Below are 13,620 nucleotides of genomic sequence, written 5' to 3'. Positions count from 1 at the left end.
ACACAGATTAATTTCCCATCATTAGCTCTCAGCCTATCCTGATGCTATAACACACAGTTCTTTGTTGGGAGGAATCCATGATTTTTTGTTTTATTTTGAAATTTAGTGATATGTTGAATAGCACATTGTTAGGCAAACGTTGAAATGTTAAAACAGAGTTGAAATTGTGGTGGAAGTGTTGCTTATGGTACCGTGTTACTCTTCAACTCTGATTTTACCAGTCCGCTGACATTGCCCTGTGGGACATTTGTCTGGCATCATGGGAAATACCACCTTGTTTAGGAATTGAGTTGGAGACTTTCCCACAGTGTTTTGGCTGTTTCCAGTTTGCCTCCTTGTCAGTTTATTCCCTAGAAATCTTTTTTTTAAAAAATCACAGCATGATAGAACCGGCTATCTTGAAATCATCTAACCAAATTCCTTATTTCATAGGTCAGAAAACAAGTCCATAAAAGGTTAAGGAAAATGATCCACTTTGGGGGGAGTAGGGAGAAAAATTGAGGGGGATGTAATCTTGGCTGTTAAGAAGATACCATTCTATTTTGACATAATTAAATTCTTGATTGTGATGCTCTTAAATGAACTATGAAATTCTAAGCACTTACAATGCAAGTGTGATTTTTAACTAAGGCTCCCTCTCCATCTGAATGTTAAGGTGCCAGATGCATAACTAATCTTAGCTGAACCTGTCTTAAGAAATCAGCAAGGTGTCTTTATTTAACTTGCATGATCTGTGAATATAATGTAGTGTTAAGTAGCATGATTTTGCACATTATATCCTAAAATAAAAACAACTTCTCCTTTAAAGTGATGGTAAAATGCAATAATGTGAAAGGTTATTTTATATTTGGTCTCAAAGGGAATGAGAAAAACACAGAAGAAAATAATTAAAGAACTTGTTTCTAAATGTGATTTGAGCAAATATATATATATATATATATATATATATATATGTATATATATGTATATATGTATTTTTATTCTATTTTATCTGAGGAACAAAAGTCAGGTCTTAGGATTGCATTCCATGTTATACAGGGGACACTCCAATCAACAAAAGGTGGGAAGGGGGCAGTTCTGAAATCTCTTGTTATTCTGGTTTTTAGTTTTCTGAAAAATATCCAATCCGTTGAGCTTCAGTGTTTTTGCTTGGGGATGTTTCCATGGATCTGGATGTTTCCATGGATCTGGATTTGTTCCGGGGAATTTGGGTCCTTCCTATTATCTCTGGAACCAGGCATCGTTCCTGCAGAAACTACATGGGATTATCTGTTTCCCTGTTTGGCATCTGCTGCAGTGGGTCGAATTCCTGAAGCAGTAAACAATTAAAAATTGTAAGGACCGACTGTGGAAGATTGTGTGGAGAGGAAAGCTATTCTGATTTAAGACAGAAAAAATGTTGGTCTTTAGCTTCTTGAAATTCTGCTCTAAAGTCTTCTTGCCTGGGGTTCGCTAACCAACGCAAGAATGTAGCGATGACCATTCAGTGTTTTATTGAAGTTGGGATTCTGGGGTCTGACTTTCACTTGGTGAATCGATCTTTATTTTAATGTATTTGAATTTCTTCAAGAAGCGATTTTAGCTTCTGATGATTCTCTTCCTGTGGGAAAGTGGCTCTTAATCCGAGGAACACAAACTCTTGAGAAATTAATACAAGAGTCCTGGAACCTATTTGGGTACCAACCATTGTCAGTGGATCTCTACGTAGACAATATGTTTTGTATCAATTTATGTGAAGGTGTTCTTAAATTCTCTGTCACTTTTAAAACAATATTTTTTCTCATGCCCTGTGTGTGGGGGAAGGTCTATGTTTTTAAAACAATTAAAGAGGTCTTTTTGCTTGAACAAACTGAGAACTACTATTCTTGATAGCTATGTTCTACAGGGCATGTTTTACAAAGCTAAGTGAAATTTTTAAAAGTCAATGGCTAGATAGTATTTAAAGCACACTCATTATAATTCTAATAACGTTTGTGGATGACTAACTTAATAATGCTTCTGCACATCTGTTATGTTTTGTTCTGAAGATGTGACTAAGTATCTATACCTTCTTAGAGGTGGGTTTATATCACTCAGTGATGGAACCAAGGAATAGCATTCCATGCCTTTTATGGGGTAGGTATTAGATAAAACATCCAAACAGTTAGATAGGCTTACTCTGTGCCAGATACTGTTCTAAACAGTCTTACAAATATTGGCTCATATAATCCTGACAGCCCTCTGAGACGTAGGTACTACTGTTATTCCCATTTTATGGATGGGAAACTGAAACACATAGTGGTTGGGTTAAGTAATGTACCCAGTGCCACGCATCCATGAAGTAGTAAACCTGGGGTTTAATTCCAGAGTCTGAGCAGGGGTCTCTAGCCCTGCACCTGCTGCTCCAGGGGATTTTCCTTCTGTCCTGGCAGGAAGGGATCTGATGACTGCTGAGGAATTCCTGGAGGATAGGCTGGTTTGCATTGAGGTAATATATATCCATGTGTCCTCCACTCCCCACCCTAACCCTTAACATATTACACACACACACCCACACCCACACACCCCCCACACACACACCCTGGGCTTACTCTGGACACAACATTGGGTTACCTTGGACTATAACTGTGATGCCGTTTGATCTGGGCTTTGCTCTCAAACCTTTTAGAACTGTCACTTCATAATAGCAAGGATGTGCAGTAAAGACCTCCAGTGTATGATGGAACTCAGTCCTGTTTACACATTACTGCTTCAGGTAATCCATTTACATGTCCTCAGAGTTCATTTGGACAAGGCCAGCATCTTGAGGATTATTCAGATGACTTTATAAGTACTGTGCCTTTAAAGCAATTAGCTGATGGTTCTTGAGACCCAGAATGATAGCATCAGACCAGGTTGCTTTTGTAAGACATTTGAAAGTGTCCCTCCTTCCCTTGCCAAAACCAGAAGAACGGTAGAATGATAGAAACCAGTGCAAGATACCTTGGGTCTTCTTTCAATCTGGCTGCCAATAAACATGCAAATATGTTTTCTAGGGAATTGCTGAAGAGGATTATGGCAGTTGTCTTGCTTCCCTGCCCCTTCCAATTTGGCAGGTGAGGCCACACTTCAGTTCGGAAAGCTGGCACTAGACACCAGGGGACCAAGGGTTATTTTGATGGGGCAGGCTGGCTGTACTCAGAATTGTCCAAGTCATTTCAGAAGCTATTGTTATTGTCAAGGCTGAAAAGTAGAGTCCCTTAGAGAAGTGCTTTTCCTGACAAGCCCAGCTGTCTTTTGCAAACTCTTTCACCAGACAGGAGTGGAAAATCAACTCACCTTCATGGCAAGAAGCCTCCAGACTTTCTAGTTTCAAGGAGCCGAGCCAGAAAGAGGTTAGGGGGGTAAATACAGAGTGATTGTTAGGGAGGAGCTAGAATTTCAAAGAGCAAACTTATATTCCAGACTGATGAGTTGATCTGAGGCTTGCTGGTGCTGATTTTGTGATATCTGCCTTGACTCTCAATCTAGAAGTGGTATATAGCAGGGGTTCTCAAAGTGTGATCCACAGATCATTGGCGGGTTCCTGAAATCCTTTTAGGGAGTCTGTGAGGTAATAGTTATTTCATAGCAATGCTATGACATTATTTGCCCTTTTCACTGTGTGGACCTTTGCACTGGGAAAATAAAAGCAACTGGGTGAAAAGGCTCATACATTAGTGCCAATCAAGGCAGTGGCGCCAAACCATTGTAGTTCCTATTGTATTCTTCATCTGCTGTTTTCCTTAAAATATCCTTGATGAAGCAGTAGTTGATTAATAAGTTTATTAAGGTCCAACTTTTGAGTACATTTTTTTAAATGTGTGTGATAAAATGGAACTACTCATAAAAGACTTCTGTTGCAAATGGAAGTGTGTGTCTTGTCCTGTTTCCTTGCAAACCAGTTATGATATCGTTTGAGTTGCTAGCTGAACTCGCAGCTTTATTCATGGAACTTATTTTCTTGAAAGAACAACTGAAGAATGAGCCATGGTTATGTAATCTTGGTATTTCACAGATAATTTCTCAAAGATGAATAAAGTGGACCTAATATTTCAAGAAAAAACACTTTACGGTGTTTGTTGTTAATGAGAAAATTTGAATATTCATATACTAATTACATTTTTGGAAAACTTGCATCTGACACATTGAGGCTGACAGTTTTATCAGTACTTGAAAGCTTTTTTGATGAGATGAGTGATATTAACAAATGCTACTTTTCCAATATTGAATAATGATATATGTTAACATTAACATTTGGAAGGTCTGCATGACTCAGGGACCGAGTATTTCCCAAATGACCAATGCGTGATGTTACCAAATCACATATGGGAAGAGATTCATTAATAGTAGAAGATAGACCAACGACTTAATGTAGTAGAGTATGAAAAGTTCATGCATATGGTTTCAGATTTCACATTGCAACTGACCTTTAAGAAGCTATCTGTTGTCAATTTTTGGCATGATATCAAAAAGAATCTACAATTATCTATTTTAATAAGCCATTAAAATACTCTTCCTTTTTCTAATGACACATCTGTGTAAGGCTGGATTTTCTTCATATACATCAACTAAAAAAAAATTGGCACAGATCAAACACAGAAGATGTGAGAATCTATTAGACTGTTGATTAAAAAGATATGCAAAAAAGCAAAACAATACCATCTACCATGCTTCTCATTATTACTGGGAGGATATATTTATTTTTCTTAAAAATATGTTATTTATGTTAACATGTGATATATTTACTATTTTTATTTTTAAATGAATTAAATATTTTAAATATTTCTCAGTTGTCATTTCAACTATGGTAAATTTCAATAGTTATAACCCATAAAAACAAAAGCTCTTTGGAATCCTCAATGTTTTAAAAAAATTCAAATGGCTCCTAGAACCAAATGTTTTGAACTGCCAATATAGAATAGTGTAGTATTTTCCATCTGGAGCTGTCAGAGGAGGCAAAAAAGTTGTCCAGGTTGGCAATAGGGACTGTTTAATTATACAGAGGGTGCCAAAAAAATGTATACACATTTTAAGAAAGGAGAAGACTATTAAAATTGTAATACTCAATATATACTGATAACAAAAGATGAATACAAGTCACATTTCACTTCTGCAATTACACGAGATGTTCAGAGTGGTTACCATCAGCATCCAGACACTTCTGATTATGGCAAACAATGCTGACCAAAGTGTCCACTTGTATGCATATTTTTGGCACCCCCAGTATATCTTTCAATAATTCAATAAAAAATATTTAAATGTTTTTCTCTTTAAAATGAAACCCTCATAGAGCTCAAATATGCTTACATTGCACATTAAACTCTCATTCTTCCATAACTGATATCAAAACAGGAAAGTGGTGGCAATTATATTTAATTCTAATTTTTTTGGAAATAGAAATATCCACATGCATAGTGAGTTATTTATAGAGAATTGCTTGCAAATAGCCACTGAAACTTTCTCTCTTGTCTTGCAATTTAAAACAAATAATAAATATTTAAGTAAATAATAAACCATTGGACATTATATAAAAGAAAAACAATAATTTCAAATGTAGATATTTCTGGTTTTGATGGTGTAGTAGTTACATATCAGTCCTCATTTAAATATACATGGGGGTCTATGTATAAACACAGTCTATAGTTTTTAATGTATTTTTTATAAATCATATTTTTCTTACATAATTAAACAGTTTGCATCATTTATTTAATAGCAAGCAGTCAAAATTTTCCTTACATGTTATGAATGATATTAAATATAATACTGTATCTAAGTAAACTTTATGCACAACATTTACTATTCTAAATAAAACTAAAATAACTTGCCTCAAATCATATGTGCATGTGCTGTGAAAAACAATGAAGTGATTGAAAATATCCCTAAGAGCACTTGAGAAATTATTATTTCTCTGAAAGGGTTCTGTATTAGTTTCTGAGGGCTGCTGTAACAAAGTACCATGAAATGAGTAGCTTAAAACAAAAGAAGTTTATTTTCTCACAGTTCAGGAGCCCAGAAGTATGAAATCAAGGTTTTGGCAGGGCCATACTCCCTCCAAAGTCTCTAGGGGAGAATTCTTCCTGGCCTACTCCAGATTCTGGTGGCTCGTGGCATTATTAGGCTTGTGGCTCCATCACTCCATCCTCTGCCTCTGTGTTCACATGACCGTGGTTTCTATGAGTGTCTCCTTATGTCCACCCTTCTTCTCCTAAGAACTCCAGTAATTGGATTTAGGGCTCGCCTGGTTTATCTGGAGAGCCTGAACCATCTGGAAAGGCCATATTTCCAAGTTCACATTCTCAGGTTCCAGGTAGATGTTAATTTTGGGGAACACTACTCAGCTAGTATACGTTCCCGCTCAGAAGTGATTGGGAGTGCAGGCTTGCTTTTACTAGGTTGGACTTTGCTGTTGCACAGGACCATTCTGCCACTGGTTAGCCCTCTGACCCTACCAGGTGATCTACACTGGAAAAACTCAGATTCCTCATCTATAAAGCTGTTTTATGATATAGTCATCATGTTGGCTTGAGGTGAGAAGTAATGAGATTATGTGCAAATAGAGAATGTTCTCAGTGCTTGGCTCAGAGGAAGGTCACTCAATAAATATTAGTAGTTGTTTACTGTTGCCAGGGCAGGCAGGTAATAATAATCATAGTATGCACTATAAATATATTGTTAATGACAACTATATTAATGATAATTGTAATAAAAGTTAGTCTTCATGGTGATTTCAGAGAACGTTTGTACATAATAATGGATGACTTTACTATGAGTAAGTGGATGAGAGAGAGAGAGACAGGGAGGGAGAGGGTAATGAGAACCCTTAAGTGAGCAGCCAGTAAGCCTGCTTAGAGATAGACATTGCTATAGAATGAATATTTGTTCCTCAAATTCACATGTTGAAGCCTAATCCTCAGTGTGATGGCATTTGGAGGAAGGGTCTTTGGGAGGTGTTTAGGCCATGAGGATGGAGCTCTTATGAATGGGATTAGTGCCCTTACAAAAGAGGCCTCAGAGAGCACCTCTTCCATGTGAAAATACAATGGAAGATGGTGTCTATGAACCAGGGAAAGTGTCCTTACCAAACATTGAATCTGTAGGTGACTTGATCTTAGATTTCCCAGCTTCTGGAAGTCTGAGAAATACATTTCTGTTGTTTATAATCCACCCAGTGTGTGGTATTCTGTTGTAGCCTGAACAGACCAAGGTAGTCTTCAACAAGACTGTTGAATCAAAAGACCCACCAAACACGTACATCTTAAAGAGCTGCACTGGAGGATAACTTCCTGGTGTTCAGCACACTCTAGCATTTATCATTATCTCTGTTCTGGACTTGTGTCATGATTTATAGGCCTATATGTTGATCACTATGTTGGGTGGTATTTGGAGACCTTAGAGTATAAAAAAGAGAAGCTCTTAAAGTCCATATCTCTATAATTCTGTGCAGTCCAATCCAGCTGAATCTGTCCTCCTGCAGTTGTCAAACTGACTTCGTGTCACAGTTCCCCTGGTAGCTATTTCAGACTCCCCCTGTACTCCCCAACCTGTGCTTCTCACACCCTTCTTCTTCAGATCGTCTTGGCTTGGTCGTTACATGAGCTCCCTCCCTCACTCTGATTCACTTCAAAATGTGTGGGCATCTTTGCCCATCTGTTCTTCTTTCCCTCTATTTCTGATGAGAAATTACCCCTCGCCCCTCTGAGACTAATCCCTCTCCTGGTAACTACTCTTGGCCCAAGTAATAATTATTTTCCCTTTGTTTTCTTGCATTTAGTCTCTTTCCATGGAATCCTTCCACTCAGTCTGTAAAGTTGCCCAAACTCCCTCTTTGTTCTTGAAGGCACTGTCTCCTCCAGCTATCCCTTTGCCTCCTTTACTGTACTTTAAACTTCTTGAAAGTGTACTGACTTAGCTCTAGTTTTATGTTGTGAGAAGCTGTTAATTATAAAACTATTGAAAAAGCAATCCCGAATTCCCCACAGTTAAGTCCTGATAATTTCTTCCTGGTACAGATAAACAGGGCTATAACTCTGGACAGTGAAGGTGTCCTGGGCCTCTGAAGTAAGGTCTCCAGGAGCTTGCCATGCCTTGCAGATCATAACCCCTCTGTGGGAATTTAGCATATTCAGATTATTCAGTGACGAGTAACAAAATGCTTTTAAGAAATCGGATTTACATAGCTATTCAGTTGGAAAAATTACAAGATCTCTTAATGCCCTGAGGATAGCATAACAAAGGCTCTTTTATCTTTTAACCCCTGAATTTGTTTCTGAGAGTTTTCTGAATAATAAGCAGGTAGGAAAATTTCCTGCCTCTCCAGTCTATTTTTCATTTGCTGGAAACGTGCAGGTAAGTCCTGAGTGAAGGTTAGAACCAGGAGGGCTGAGGAGATATTGAGAACCAGTACAGTTTATTAAAACCCACTTAGTTTGTTCCAGGAACTAGGTAATAAATCAGTACTAACTGAGGACACACCATGGATGAAGAGAGGAGAGTTGTATACAAAAGTGTATATAGCATTTAGGTATTTGTGTTTAAAGTGAAAAACAGAAAAAAAAAAGACACTTTTTGAGGGGCCTTTTGAGGAACTGAAAGATGACCATTAAGATGCAAATGGATCTAGTTAACATCTATCCTTAAGTTTTTCTCTGTTGTATGGGCAAAGGGAGGTGCACTCCTATCTGACTCGCTTGACAAAAATTTCCTAATAGGATCGTAGTTTACTGAGAAATTATATGTGAAAATTATAGTGTGGACGATTCTATCAGCCAACAGTAGTAGTGTGAGGCATTATATATAATGTTCCCGAAGGAGATATAAAGAACTATAAAATATGGTTTCTGCCCTTGAAGAAGGTTACAGTTAAAATGAGGCAGTATTTCAGTCCCCTCTCTCTGAGCAAATTCCCAACCTTCCTTGGTCCCATAATGCTAGGCAGTATGAAATGGCTGAATGTTGGTAAACTTAGCTTGAGAATGTCATGAGGTGACATTCTCTTTGGGCATCGTGTCACCAACTGCCCAAAGGTTCAGCTTTGTGCCCCTTTTGTCATCCAGGAGGAGAGAAGACATCATTCCTAATTAATTTTTCCTATGAGAAAGTTGACCCTCAATTGTAAAGAAATTGCATGGACTATTAATGTATAGTCACCAGTGTTATTTTATCCCAGTAACCAAATGTGGGGAATTTATGTCTATTGGCTGTATATCTGCAATGGAGCTACGTCCTTAGAATAATATGACAATAGAGAAATAACTTCTAAATGCGTTATCCTGCATATAATAACGATTGCTATTAATGCAGGTTACTGGCGGTGTAGAATCACAAGCTAAAAAAGAGTAACAGACTTGAAATCAGTTAAAAATCAGAATAATCAACTGAGAAAAAAATGTAATTTCATAAATCTTAGTTTTTAGCCATAAGATAATAATTTCTTTATTCGTTAAGTAATTTTTTTCTGCCCTTTCCTGTTTCTCAGATTGGAACTCTAACATACAGTGTTTCCCTGAAAATAAGACCTAGCCGGACCATCAGCTCTAATGTGTCTTTTGGAGCAAAAATTAATACAAGACCCGGTCTTATTTTACTATAATATAAGACCGAGTCTATAATATATAATATAATATAATATAATATAATATAATATAATATAATATAATATAATATAATGTAATATAATGTAATATAATGTAATATAATGTAATATAATGTAATATAATGTAATATAATGTAATATAATGTAATATAATGTAATATAATGTAATATAATATAAACTTGGTCTTATATTAATTTTTGCTCCAAAAGACGCATTAGAGCTGATTGTTTGGCTAAGTCTTATTTTCGGGGAACAGAGTAGATTAGAATTGCCAAATGTTTGTGAAATGAGAGGCTTCCCCCCATAATAGCCTACAACAAATACAACAGTCACAGTTCAGCCCCAGAATTAGGTGTGTGTGACCCTAAGGTAAGAACTCTCTTATTGAGAGTGGTCTCAAAGGCAGCAGAGGAGGGTTAGGCCAAAAGGATATTTGAGTAACATTTTCCTAGCGATAGGGAGAGAATCATTTGGCACATTACCAACAAACACATTTCTTACAAACTTTGTGTATAAAAAGAGAAAACTTCAGGAGCATTAATAGAACCCACAGTATAACTTGCTATTTGTTGTTCCAGAACTTGGCTTTCATGAAATTTGAGAAAGGACCAGATTTGAGGCCATTCCTTTCATGATTTGTAAACCAACCTAGTACTATATCCAAAGAACACTATAAACACATATAAGCAGATTATAATTTTTCTTGGTGGAGTGATGAAAGAGCTTTTTTTCATTGTAGGAGTAGGCCAGATAATTTAGGGGTAAATGAAATATGGGTAATATGTGGTGAGGGGAGGGGCTGTGTGAAATTAGGCCGGACTGGCCATGCCTATTTACTCAGAAGACTTATTTTCAGCAGTTACCTCTTAAAGGTCGTCAGAATTTTAAAAATGTGTTCATTTCTCTTCCACTTGAAGAGTGGGGTCTGTGAGTAGCAGGATTGGGAAAGTCACAATGCATGTCAGCTGCCAGAGCATGGAGGCGTGCATGTAACGGGGAAATTACCAATGGTTCCTATGAGCATGAAGCAATATGTGCTGGGCTAATTACTGTTCTCTGCGACTGCTCTCACATCTTGAAACTCTCCATGACCCAACTGCGGAAATCCTGTTTGTCTGCCTCCCACCCTCTCCCTGAAAGAATGAAAAACAGCAACTTGCAAGGCTGGGCTTGTTTAATGAATGTGATTCATTTTTGTTGAACTGAAGACACAAGAGGTTTAGGAGGCTGTGAGCTTGATGCTAGATTTGTAAATGACCCTGTGGTCCTCCTCTTACGATGAGTTTAGGATGGACGGTATCTGCGTTGCTAGAGGATAACCTGTCCAAAGATATTGCCTTTATTGTTATAGGTTCCTAGAATAAAATGACTTTAGAGGTAGGTGAGGCCACCTTCCAGGCCTTAGGCTGAGCTATATGTAGCATGGTGACATCTTAGAATCTTTTTTTTTATTTTTATAAGAATGTCCTCGAGATGCTGCTTCCTCCTTTGGTGACCCGGTCTTTTCGCTAGCTATCTCATCTTCCCGAGTTTTAGTAACCCTTCATGCTGTAACCTGAGGCTCTTTCTGTTTTTTTCTGAAAGAAATAATGAGTTACCTTGCACTATAGAGTAACTATAGTTTTTGGGGTAATGTCTTTTCATTTCTTCACTTATTAGAGTGTTAAACACTGAACAGTTTTGCTTTCTTTATATTAAGGTAAATTTCCCCTTACTCCCTCCCCCAAAACTTAGTTTAGCCAAGATAGATTGAACATTACTTTTCACAGTTTGTAACAGGAGGGATTTTAATAGAGACATTGATTGGCTTGGATATAGTTTATTTGAGTGACTATTTGACTATATTAATTAATAGTAATTATTACTTAGTGTGAAGAAAAAACAAAAAGGCCTGAAAATAGCTTTATTCTCTGGAGAAAGATACTTCTCAGCATGGATAGGAGTACTTTCTTTCAATGTAGATGCAACTGCCGGATGATATTACCCAAACTAATTAATAATGACATATTAGTTAACATATTGCCATCAGCAGGTGGCTATTTGAGCAGGGGTGAAACTGGCACGTGCTAAAACAAATTGTTATACCCTAGAGAAATGTGTAGAATTATTTTTCAAAAGAGACTTTTTAATGATGCCTACAATATGAATTCTTTTTGTAAGACATAAAACTAGGGGTAAGGTAGGAGTGAGAGAGACTAGAAAAACAAAATAAAAGAAAGCAAAATTGATTCAACCTTTTCCAATGAAAAACAAAAACCTATCAGATAAAAAGCTGAATCCTAGCAGCACAATTTGCCTGTCATATCAGAAATCGTGAGAAAGACTCAAGTGTCCTTTCTTCCTTCACGCTCTCCTTTCTTCCTCTCCTTTGTCCATTCCAGATCTGTCAAAGGAGTCTGGGCACCAGGTATTTGCCCTGACAGATGGGCAGGAAACTGTAATCTGTTGCTGTCTTTCAATTTCGGAGGAATGGTTGTGACAATGAAGGGGTTAAAACTGTCAACACCTATCAGAGCTTGGAGATAATTAGTATAATATCAATGCACATTGGCACAGATGACCACACAACAACAAATAAATTCTGCTAGGTTGGTGCTTTGTAAGAAATCCATATTAATCTCTTTCCAGCTCTCATACAACCAACCTTTTAAAATGCCTATGTGAAAAAGTTACTGTTTCTGCATACAAATGATGATAATGAAAGATGATTGTGAATTGGTTTTATTTTGAAGGGTACGCTTTGAATTAGCTCTTGTAGGAACAAGGTGAATAGATATGCGTTCTCCAAGTATGATAGGCAGCCTTTAGAATGTCTCCCAGTGTGTTAACTGTTACTCTGTTACTCAGGATACTGAAGTATAGCACTGCATGATGTGACTTAGGAAGGCAAACTTACAAGACATATGTTTATTTAATTTTGTCTTACTTTCCATTCTTACAAGAAACATAAAGGAAGAAAGAATTAGACTTCTTTAATACCAAAGAAGGAGACCTCTTTAAAACAAAACTTGAGAAGAACAGGCATGAGAAGAATAGCCTTGAGAAGAATAAAATATTATTTAATAGCTGCACAGAGAAAAATTGATAGACGAAAAGCAGTACTTAAGGCTGTTTTTAAAAAGTCCACTGGTGTCCAGAAAGGGACAAGTATGACTTAAAAACAGGAGCAGGAATCCATGCTGGACTAGGGGAAGAGTGGGTAAAGGAGAACTTCAATAACCCCAATATGTTCAAATCCACAGGTCCCAATGGCTGGCATCCTAGCGTACTTAATGAATTGGCCGAAGTCATCACAGAACCGCTAGATATCATTTTTGAGAACTCGTGGAGGACTGATGAGGTGACTGAAGACTGGAAAAGGGCATATTTAGAACCTTCTTTCAAAAAGGGAAATGGATGATGACCCTGGAAATACTCATCAGCTTAACTTTTTGCTTGGAAAAATTCTGGAGTAATCAACTTAGTAACTGGGTAACTTGTAATAGCCAGAAATGAGGCAGTGAAATATCACACAGAAAGAAGTACTGAGTTCATTTTAAAAAATCACACCATTGTGAGATACAGTTTTATGTATATTTTGGGATTCTCCCCTCCATTCTATGAGTTCTTGATGAAAATAAATGAGGTCGACTAAGGCCTTTGGGTAAAACTAATTTTAAGTGTAATACCAGACAAAAAGCAGATTTCTGGCATTGGCAGTGATTACATCGTTTTCAGATTAGCCTTTCGCTTGAGAATAGTAGCTTCAATTTTTTATTTCAACATCCTTTTTTCCTCTTTATATAGGACTATATTTTCGTAGGTGGACATATTTTACGTAATTCTATATAGAATAGTTCTGTGAGGGAATTCTTATTTTAAGGTGCTTTATATAGTTATTTCATATACAGGTACAATGATAAAGCTGACAAATTAGGGAACATAACCAAGAGAAGATAATATTTTTCTAACTTTTCTTTTCAAATTCAATTTGGCTGAAGGTTGGCATTTGGACCAGAGAGAGTGACTTGCTCTGACGTGCACTGAG

General features: G+C 37.1%; 1 protein-coding gene across 1 annotated transcript in view; it reads left to right on the top strand.

Moving 5' to 3' along the window:
• Nucleotides 1–13,036, top strand: part of SAMD5 (sterile alpha motif domain containing 5) — a 49,403-nt gene extending 36,367 nt beyond the window's left edge. Inside the window, exon 2 of the mRNA XM_081032399.1 lies at nt 12,836–13,036. Coding sequence (XP_080888525.1) covers nt 12,836–12,898 — 63 coding nt within the window. The 3' untranslated portion in view covers nt 12,899–13,036. The remainder of the gene's footprint in view (nt 1–12,835) is intronic.
• The last annotated feature ends 584 nt before the right edge of the window (nt 13,037–13,620 follow it).

Source organism: Rhinolophus hipposideros (genome assembly GCF_964194185.1).
Source record: "Rhinolophus hipposideros genome assembly, chromosome: 3".
Taxonomy (NCBI): domain Eukaryota; kingdom Metazoa; phylum Chordata; class Mammalia; order Chiroptera; family Rhinolophidae; genus Rhinolophus; species Rhinolophus hipposideros.
This window is presented reverse-complemented; position numbering and strand designations above follow the sequence as displayed.